The sequence below is a fragment of the Ceratotherium simum genome, chromosome 33, assembly GCF_057802395.1.
Source record: "Ceratotherium simum simum isolate JZ-2026a chromosome 33, ASM5780239v1, whole genome shotgun sequence".
NCBI lineage: Eukaryota > Metazoa > Chordata > Mammalia > Perissodactyla > Rhinocerotidae > Ceratotherium > Ceratotherium simum.
In genome coordinates, this window is record NC_141932.1 from 15,832,486 (window position 1) to 15,842,987 (window position 10,502).

Consider the following 10,502-nt stretch of genomic DNA (forward strand, 5'->3'; position numbering starts at 1 on the left):
TCTGCTCACAGCCTGCCTGCCAGGCTCGCTTCCCTGGAGGAAAAGCCTCAGCCCTGACTGGTGACCTCCTTAGGGGGCTGAGACCCTCCCACTTCCTTTACCTAGGGAAGAAAGGCGAGGATGAGGGGCTTAGTCTGAGGGGAGGGGTGAAGGGTAGGGAGCCTCAAGGCCACAACTCAGCTTGTGGTGAAGGGGCTTCTGAGCTCCACACACAGCAGACCCCACCCTGTTGTGGGATGGGGTCTCTCCTCAGCAGGGGCAGCCACAGCAGAGCAGACACAGGACTGGACTCCGGCGGGCCTGTTCGTGGGTGGGGGTCACAGAGACCCTGAACACCCGGACCAGACAGACTTCAGCCCCTCCACCTCCTCAGCCAGAGGGAATCTAGGACTCTTGAAGCACAGACGGGGTCCTTGGCCAAGCTGATGGCGAGTTGGGGTCCTTGGGAGGCTCTGGCGCTCACCGTTAACACGCAGAGTAAGTTGGGCTGGGCCTTCCGCTACAAGACGGACAATGAAAGGGGATGCAGGAAACCACAGATTTTCACATCGCCCACGCAGACTGTGACACCCCCCCCGCCCCCCCCCCCCAGGGACTCAAGTGTGGGTCTGGAAGCATTTAACTGTTTTAATATTACTTAGACACAACCAGCTGCCACCCTGAAGCTAACCAAGCCTCCCTACAAGAGCTCCGCCCATGACCTTGCCTTAATTTTCCGAGGAAGATCCCTTCAGGAGGAGATTAAGCCTCGTTAGGGTGACCTGCAGTGTGCGGAGGCACGTTTTCCAACTGAACCTGCGCAAGCGAATACCCGCCTCTCGCTTTTGAATATTCATTCCCCAACAGAAATACAAGTTCCTGCTTCCTTTGGCTATGATTCCTCAGGGCCTTCTATTTACTACAAATACACTTTACTTTGTAGACAACTTCCACTGGTGTAGAGTCTTATTTAACTCACCAGGAGGCGAGCCCACTTGTTTTGGTATCAGGACCTCTGGACAGGAATGGGGTTAGTGTCCCCGGGGGTCCCCAGAGCCCTGAGCCACCTGCTGCTCCTGTTGCTGCTGCTGGAGGAGTCGCGGGGGTTCCCCCCTGGTGAGCGCCTGGGCGGCGGTGGGGGATGAGGGGAGTCTGGGTGCGGATGGGGGACCGGGCTTCGTGTGGGTCTGGCGGGAGGAGAGGGGACATTAGGACTTGCGGAGGGCGCGCTTGCAGGGGGCTCTACGGAAGGGGGCAGGAGTGTTTGAGGGGCGCGGGGGCGGGGAGAGGGGATGTGGGGAGGGTCTGGCGGGTCCTCAGGGTGGTGGTGTGGGCGCGGTGTTGCCTGGGACGGAGGGGCTGCAGGAGGCAGGTGAGGGTCTGGGGGGCTGGGAGGGGCGGGCGGGGAGGACGGTGAGGGTTCCCCGGAGACACGTGGAGAGGGGGGCGGTGAGTGTCCGGGGCACTCCGTGGGGGGGCGATCTCTGGATGTGGTGTCCGCAGGGAGCCAGGTGAGTGCCTGGGGCCCGTGGTGGGGGACGGTGAGGGTCTCTGGGGAAGGCAGGGAGGCAGGTGAGGGGCTGGAGGAGGGAGTGTGGGGGCGGGAAATGTGGGAGGGGGGTTGCGGTGAAACTAGCAGTGAGTGAGGGAAGTAGCAAGGAGCTTGTGGGCGGCTACGGAGGGGGATGGCGAGTGTGTGTGTGTGTGTGTGGTCCTCGTGAAGGGGGAAGGTGATCAGCAGGGAAGCTGGTATTTGGGAGCCTTGGTGGGGGATGGTGAGTATCTGGGGTCCACGGAAGGGGCGGGTGTCTGAGGGGCTGCAGTATGGGGGTGGTAAAGGTCTGGGGACGTGGACTGGCAGGGAGGCAGGTGAGGGTCTTGGGGGGCACCAGATTTGTGCTGGCCTTATGAAACATATCTGGGGTGCTCTCTCGTGTTCCATCTTCCACGACCTTTTGTATAATGTTGTTTTAATCTTAAACGTTTGTTAGAATTAACCAATGAATCCATCTGGGCCTGGAGTTTTCTTGCTGGGAAATATTTAATCATGGCCATAATTTCTTAACATATAAGGGACCATTGACTTTTTCTTCCTATATCAACTTTGGTAAAATGAATTTTTTTTTGAGAAATTTGTCCATTGTTATTGTATGTAGTTTTCTATTGCACTGATTTCTCCTTTTATCTTTATTATCTCTTTGACTTTTGTCATGTATTTTATGTTCTTTTTCTAATATCTTGATCTCGAAGCTGAGAAAGTTCAATATTTAGTCCCTTTTTCTCTAATATCTGCATTTAAGGCTGTTTTGCCCTCCAGTCATTACTTCAGTAGCACTCCCAAGGTGGGATATGTGTTGTTTTCAATCTCATTCAGTTCAAAATATTTTGTAATTTCCCTTATGATTTCTTCTTTGACTCATAGACTGTATCAAGCATGCTGTTTAATTTCCAAGCAATTGGGGGTTTTCTAGATATCTGTTTTCAAAATTGACTCCTAGCTTATTACCACAGTGGTCAGATAACATATTCTGAATGGTTTCAATCCTCTGACAATCGTGGAATCACTCTTCATGTCTCAGTGTCTGGCTGCTTTTGGACAACGTCCCCTGTGGGCATAGAAATGCTGTCTGTTCCATGTGGGTCAACTGTGTCAGGTTAATTCTGTGGTTCAGACTGTGTACCTTCTGGATTTTATATCTGCTTGTACTCTGGTTATTGTGGGAGAGGTGTTAACATCTCTCGAAGTGTTTTGGATCTGTCTTTTTAGTTTTGCTAATTTTGCTTTATGTACACTAAGGCTGTGTAATTGGAAACATACAGATTTATATGGTGAAGTCTCCCATTGCATGGGCCTCTCTTTACGCCAATAATGCTTTTTGTCTTAAAACCTGATCGGATGTTAGTAGAGCGATGCCAGCCTTCTTCTGGTTAGAGATGACATTTATATCGTTTTTCCATCCTTTCCATTTGAGTCTTCTGATGTCTTTGTGTGACTCTTATAAGCTACATAATTTGATTTTGTGATTTTTTTCTTTTAACCTTTTAATCTGATAGCCTTATTCTTTGACATGGGGTTTTTAGTCCACTCACATTAATGTAATCACTGTTATATTTAGGTTTATATCTACCATCTCGCTCTATATCTTCTATTTAGCCAATCTATTTGTTCCTTTTTTCTCCTTTTCCTTCCTTTTGGATATCTAGCTTTTTCAATACTCCATTTCTTTTTTCTATTAATTTGTTAATTGTACATCTCTTACTCTTCTCAAAGTGGTCATTTTAGAGATTATAATATGTATTAGTATTGTGGTCAAATACTAATTATGACTTTTAACAATTCCCAGATATGGCTAGACCTTTAAACTCCCTTTCCTAGCCCCCCAAAGTCTAACATTATTGTTGTCATAAACTTTAGTTGTACATATACTTTAAATTCCACAGAACATGAAAATGATGGTTCTGTTCCTTCAGTATTCCTCGGATCTACTCACACAGTTGGTCTTTGGGCTTCCTGCCTGCGTTTGCTTCTTTCATTCTGGGATAACATCTCCTCTGCCTGAAGAGCTCCCGTTGGTTTTTCATTTAGTGCAGACCTGATAGCAGTGACTATCCACATTTTCTTTTCTTAAACCATCTTTATTTTGACTTCCTCCCAATATACTATTTTTCCTGGCTATAGATTTGTAAGTTGGCGATGATTTTATTTCACCACTTGGAAGATGTCATTTCATTGTGTTCCGCTTTCCATCATTTCTGTTGAGAAGTCAGCTCTGCTGGTCTTATAAAATGCTCCCTAAAAGTAATATGTCTTATTTTCTCTGGGTGTTTTTATTTGCAATGTTTCTCTCTGTCTCGGCTGTTCAGTATTTTGGCCATGATGTTCTAGGGGACTTTGTTTCTGTTTATCCTGCTTAAAACTGAGAGATTCCTGAACCTGGTGTTGATGTCTTTCATCTGTTCTGGACAGTACTTGGCTATTAATTCTTCGAGTAATGCCAGTGTTGCATTTTCTCTCTTCTCTACCTAAACTCCAGTGTATAGATGAGAGGGTGGCCCATGTCACTTATGCTTAGCTTTCCTTTTTCTCCATTCATATTTCTCTAAGCTTCTGTTTTTGTATATTTCATTTTCCCATCCTCCAGCTCACTAATCCTGTTTTTCTCTGTCTCATCTGCTGCAGATCCCATCCAGTGAGTTCAAAACTTCAGACACTGTTTATTTCATTTCTAGAATTCCCATTTTATTTTTATACACTTCTGTTCTCTGGTGAAATCCTCTTTCCTTTCAAATATTTTGCCCATTTTCTTCTATTTTCTTAAACATATTAATATTAAATTTTTTTCTGGTAATAGCAACATCTGGATCATTTGCAGGTTGGCTCCGATTCTCTGGGATTCTCTTCATTTCTTGATTACCAGTCTCGTATTCCTGCCTCTTTGAAGGTCAACAAATTCACGTTGAATCCTGGCCGTTACCTACATTACACCTGTCTTGGCTTCAGTTGATGTTATTTGCTGCCCAGGAAAGGTTTATTCTTTCCCTCGCTTCAGCAGATACAAGGGCCTTATCACCTCAGTTCAATCAGGATCGACCTGGGTCAGCACAGGGTCACAGTTCTAGTAGGATTCCGTTATCGGCACTGTGACCTTCACAGGTTTCAGCTGAGAGCCTGGCAGTTCCTCTCTTCTCAGTCCTGAAAGACCGTGGGAGATTTCAGTCCTGCCTTTCGGAGGCTCCCAGTCTCCAGCCCTGTGCAGCTGTGATTTCAGTCCGAACCGGCAAACCCCGGGCCGCCGCAGCGGAGCGCGTGCACTTAACTGCTTCTGCCACCATTGCCCATGTTTTTCTATTTTCTTGAACATTTCTATTAAAATTTTTTTCTGCTAATACCAACATCGAAATTGTTTCATGTTGGCTCCAGTTCTCTGGGATCTGCTCCATTTCCTGATTACCAGTCTTCTATCCTGCCTCTATGGACATCAACAAATTCACGTTGAATCCTGGCCGCTACCTACCATACACCCGCCTTGGCTTTAGTTGATGTTATTTGCCACTCAGAAAGGGTTATTCTTTTCCTTGGTTCAGCAGCCAATACAAGGGCCTTATCACCTCAGTTCAATCAGGATCAACCTGGGTCAGCACAGGGTCACAGTTCTGGTAGGATTCCGTAATCGGCGCTGTGACTTTCACAGGTTTCAGCTGAGAGCCTGGCAGTTCCTCTCTTCTTTGTCTAGAAGACCGTGGGAGATTTCCGTTCTGCCTATCGGAGGCTCCCAGTCTCCCACCCTGTGCAGCTGTGATCTCAGTCATTTCTGCTTCTCTCTCTGCCCAAATAGACTCCTGCTTTCTCTTCCACCTCTTAACGCCTCTCTAATCTCTTTCCACCCTAATCTTTTTGCCTGACCCTCTCTTCCTCTCGTCCTGTCCATCACAAAATGCTCTGCTTGGTTCCTCGCACTCCCCTCTGGGATGCGTCAGGACAGAGCAGCCTGATTTAAATGACTTAAGACAGAGTCAGCTGTTAGAAACATGGAACTTGGCAGGGCGAGTCACCCACGTGTCCTCCTCCCTCAGGAACCCACACTCTCCGCTATGACCTCATGGCCCTGTCCCTGGACAGGCCTGGGAAGCCCCAGGTCCTGGCCCTGGGGTACTTTGATGATAAACTCTTCCTGCGCTGTGATGGCGAGAGTCAGAGGGCAGAGCCCCGGGGTCTAGGGATCAAGATGGACCTGGGAGCTGAGACCTGGGAGAGAGAGACTGAAGACCTGAAGGAGAAGGAGCTGCAGCTCAGACAGATGCTGACAGAGGTCATGGGCCAGCAGGGCCAGGGCTCGGGTGAGTGGGGGCAGGGCCAGGGGCACATGGGTCTGAGTCTGGTCCCTGCCCTGTTTATCCTGCAGCTGGGGGAGGGGAGGGCACAGCAAGGCTGGAATTGCACAGAAAGGTGACGCCCCCGTGAGACTGCACCAGGTTCCTCACATTTGGGTGGAGGAGACGACATACCCCTCTGGGCGGGAGTCCTGTTGGGTGTAGAGGTTCTGGGACAGTGAGGTGACAGGTCACTGCCTGGGATGGGCCAGGCCTTCACTCCCTCCAGGCCACACTGGGCTGTGAGCTCCAGGGAGACAGCACTAGAGGCTTCTGGCGCTTGGGCTACAAAGGGCAGGACTTCCTCACCTTCGACTCACAGACCCTCACTTGGACGTTGGCCATGCCCTCAGCCCAGCACATCAAGAAGCTCTGGGAGACCCAAGGCCCCAGGGCTGATCTGGTTAAGCATTTCCTGTGTGTGACTTGTCCTGCCCAACTCTGGAGATACCTGGCCTCCTGGAGGGACCTCCTGGAGAATACAGGTACTGACCTGGACGGGAAGGTCCACCCACTGAGTCTGCCCCTGGTTCCTACAAGGAAGAGAACTTTCCTCTTGTTCTCTGAGTGGCTGTCCTGCCCTGGCCTTAGGTTAAGTGATGAGTTCTGACTGAATTGTCGGAGAGGCACACCCATGTGGGTGGGTGAGTGACCCTCTCTGGACCCATTGCTGGTTCATCAGCTGGAGAAGTCCCAGGATGTGGGCCTGGATCTCAAAACCTCAGGCCCCAGGCAGTCAGGAGAGGGAAACCTTTTCTCTCCAAGACCATCATTCTCTGTGATGTTGACTTTGAGTGGGGGGGACATCTTGGTTTGAACTCCTTGGTAAAGGCCCTAAGATGGGGCCAACTTGGCTGGGAGCCAAGATAGAACAGAATATTCCAGCTGTGCAGCAAGGGTCACATATTCAATGCAAATCATCCAGAGTCATTACCAGGTCATGCCACTTTTGTTCTGCTTCCACTTTTAGAAAAGTCCAGTTTCAAGTTTCCTCCTTGTCTAAGTCTTGTGACAGAAAATAAAACGAAAGAGTGGATACTGGTGTGCGGGGTGGGGGTGGCTAGAGTGGGCAATGAAAACCCCTATCATCAGCCAGAGGTCCCCAGAGGAATGTAAGGCCCAGGACAAAAGAATCCGGCAGCGGGGCCAGCTGGCCATCCTTGTGGACAGTCCCTCCATCTCCCCCTGGAGTATGTGGAGCTGATTCTGTTGGGGAGGAAGGACGTATATCACCGAGGACGGATGCTCACTCCCTGTGGACCAGAGCAGCCCCTCTCTCCCATCAGTACCTAAAAATTCTTCAGAACCGTGTGCTGAGCATCCTCAGGTGGATCCACTGGCCCCTGAGAGCAGAGAGTTCGTCTTCTCTCAGGCTCTCCAGGTGGGCGAGGGCCTGACACCCTCGGAGGGTCCTGGGGCTGTTGGAGCAGCATGGGGGCCTCCCACAGTCCCCTCTCCACTGGGGCTGTAGCCCCCCTGGAGGGGTGGCTGGGGGCGAATGTGCACGGGTCACTTCTAAGGGCTGGCTAGTTCCTGCTCTTTGTTTCCCTGCAGTGGAAGGAGGGAGTGTCTTGGCCTCACTGAACTCTGCTTTGTGTCCCCCCAGATCCCCCGTCAGTGACTGTGACCCACAGTAAGAACCTGCTGGGCAAGGTCATCCTGAGGTGCTGGGCTTTTAGCTTCTATCCTCGGGGTGCCACCCTGACCTGGCTTCAGGATGGGGAGCCCATGCACCAGGGCACCTTTGGGCCTGGGGCCATCCTGCCCAGTGGGGACGGGACCTACCAGACCTGGGTGGACATTCGGATCCTGCCTGGAGAGGAGCAGAGGTTCGCCTGCCACGTGGGACACTGCGGGCTGAACACCACGGTCCCTGCAGTCTCTGGTGAGGAACTGGGGGAGCCCTCAGGGTCCAGGGAGCTGGAGGCAGAGTCGGTGTAGGATCTTCATATGAAAAAGGGCCACTGGGTATAATTGAATCCCATTTCATGTGACCTCCAGAAACTCAAGGTCAGAGGGCTTCCTGTGCGGCTGCTCCTGCTGCGGCTCCTCTCGCTGTGTCCACTGTCGCTGCTGTGCTGTATTTGGTGGTGGTCGAAGCCTAGACGAGGAAGCACATGGAGGATGTGAGAGCCCAGGAGAGAAGCACGTGGGACAGTGAGGAGGACGGATCTGATTATTCTCTGGGTAGTGAGAGGAGACCGCTCTCTTCTGTTGATAACAAGGCAACAGGCCGCAAACAGAGTCTCTTATGCTAAGCCTCACGTCGTCACCAAAGCAAGATTTCACTTAGTGACAGTTTCAGCTCTCCCAGACATGGAATCTTAAACCCCTCAACCAGGAATCTGCTCAGCACTAGTCAGGTCATCTGCCTGATAGACCCCAGCCATCCTCTAAAGGAAGGTGACCTTGCAATAGCCAAGCTGCCTTTTGACCTAACATAGCTTCCCTGTTCCTGCTCCCTTCTGCCTAAAAATCTCTTGCCTTGGAGAGCTCTTCAGAGCTCTTTTCTTTCTTCTAGACAGGGTACTGCCCAGTTCATGAACCACTGAATGAAGCCAGTAAGATCTTTAAAATTTACTCAGTTGGATTTTGTTGTTTAACATTTCCTTCCTCCAGGAACAGCAGAACAGACAAGCTGTCTTCTTCTTCTTCTTCTTTTTTTTTTTTGAGGAAGATTAGCCCTGAGCCAACATTTGTGCCAATCCTCCTCATTTTGCTGAGGAAGATTGGCTCTGGGCTAACATCTGTGCCCATCTTCCTCCACTTTATGTGGGACGCCTGCCACAGCACGGCTTGTCAAGCAGTGCATCGGTGCGTGCCCGGGATCCGAACCGGCGCCTCCCAAGCCTCCAAAGCGGGGTGCGCAAACTTAACCGCTATGCCTCCAGACCACCACTGACAAGCCGTCTTCCTGCTTACACAATGAGGGGACCAGGTGTGTAATATGAAAACTGGCTTAAAAGAAAAACAGATGGTAAAGACTCAATCAACCCTTTATCCTGCCTTTCAAATTCACATAAGAGCTGGACCTCAGGTTATTCACTTAGTTGAGAAAGAGAGGTGTTTTTTTCTTTTTCTTTTTTTAAAATTTTATTTATTTATTTATTTTTCTCCCAAAGCCCCAGTAGATAGCTGTATGTCATAGCTGCACATCCTTCTAGTTGCTGTATGTGGGATGCTGCCCCAGCATGGCCAGAGAAGCGGTGCGTTGGTGCGCGCCCAAGATCCCAACCCGGGCCGCCAGCAGCGGAGGGCGCGCACTTAACCGCTAAGCCCCGGGGCTGGCCCTGTGTTTTTCTTTTTTTTTAATAGAAGTAGTACGAATAATAAAGATAGAAAAACAAAGGCAGAATTACATTATTAGCACTTTGTGAGTCTAGTGAATGAATGGATCTCAGCAGTAACCATCAAGGGCCCCCAACGTGGCCACTGGGGAGACAGCTGGATCTTGTGCGCCTCCTGGTGGAAGCACAGAACACTACGCCTGATGTCGCTTCGTTGATTACTGGAAACAGGAGGCAGTTTACTGGAAACAGAATCAAGTTCAACCACATGGTGGACAGATCCTCGGCAAAGGCACAGTCTTTGTGGAAAACTACAGGACACACCACCTTGTTCCTTCATCAAATAAACTGTCAGGAAACACACAAACAAAAAAGATGGAGAGGGAATCGATATGAAGCTGGGTACCTGCGGGTTACTGTAAATATGCAACATGATTACCTTTCCACCTTGTTATGAAAAGAAGTGAATCTTGTCAATTTGCTGTTTTCCTGTTTAATCTGAGGGGTGACTCAAGGGTCACAAGGATTTATGAGCTGTTTTATAGAAGGAGAATGCTGTCAAGGAAGTTACCACCACCGGATAACCAGGCCCCAGCTGCCCTTGATGTCCAGAAGTCAGATTGCCCAGGGGTTCATCGGGAGTGACCCCTTTGTTTCTCTGAAAGTCCTCCTGCCAAGCCCCTTAGCTCCTTAAAACCCCCTGCTGCTTTCTTCTCTTGTTAAGGCAGATTTGAGAGAACCTATCCTCCCACCTTCTCATTTTGGCCAATTTGAATAAATCTTTCTCCATCTCCAAGCACTGATGTCTCTGTGATTGGCTTACTGCACATCAGGCACACAAATTAAGATTAAGAGGTTTGGTATCAGTTTTGGTGAGCCAGCCCAGATTCTTGTGCCCGTGTCTGAAAGGCCCTGGTGAGGGTTCGAGTGATCAGTGGTCCCCAGCAGCTGCCCGGGCTTCTTTCCCCAGGGACCTTCCCTTGCTGCGCCCTCCTTCCCACTGGTGTCAGGCACCCTCAGCGAAATGCTTGCTTGGAGTGGAGAAACGCATTGCACTTGGGTCTGCTTTTGGTTTTGCATTTGTCTGGAGTCAGATTTTATCTTTGTGTGGGTGCATTTGTCTGTCTTAAGTCAGCTATAGGGAACACTAAATCGATCCCCCCCTTATCCCCTGAGTTATGTTCTCCATAATTGAGCAACTTTTAGCTACGAGCCCATGAAAAAGGAAAAAGGTAATATTCTTTTATGACATCACATGGCCACAATATTCTTTATACTCCAGAGAAAACCGCCAGATCATGGATCCTTAAATTGGATAAAGTTCTAAATTGGGAAAATTTTTAGAGAGCTCTCATCATAACTGTT

The 10,502-nt window shown here is 49.6% G+C and overlaps 1 protein-coding gene across 1 annotated transcript; it reads left to right on the plus strand.

Annotated features, from left to right (window-relative positions):
* The first annotated feature begins 706 nt into the window (after nt 1-706).
* LOC101391202 (MHC class I-like protein MILL1) lies at nt 707-10,012 on the plus strand. Its single transcript, XM_014795070.2, has 5 exons — nt 707-1,095; nt 5,554-5,817; nt 6,063-6,335; nt 7,457-7,735; nt 7,852-10,012. Exons 1-5 carry the CDS (start codon nt 1,005-1,007, stop codon nt 7,953-7,955), a joined length of 1,011 nt encoding a protein of 336 aa, XP_014650556.2. The 5' UTR covers nt 707-1,004; the 3' UTR covers nt 7,956-10,012.
* The last annotated feature ends 490 nt before the right edge of the window (nt 10,013-10,502 follow it).

Bases quoted from the DNA above. Each gene is read 5' to 3' on its own strand.
- LOC101391202 (XM_014795070.2), top strand. From the start codon at position 1,005: ATGGGGTTAGTGTCCCCGGGGGTCCCCAGAGCCCTGAGCCACCTGCTG. The intron at 1,096-5,553 runs GTGAGCGCCTGG...CTCCTCCCTCAG, and splicing joins GTCGCGGGGGTTCCCCCCTG to GAACCCACACTCTCCGCTAT. The intron at 6,336-7,456 runs GTACTGACCTGG...GTGTCCCCCCAG, and splicing joins GGACCTCCTGGAGAATACAG to ATCCCCCGTCAGTGACTGTG.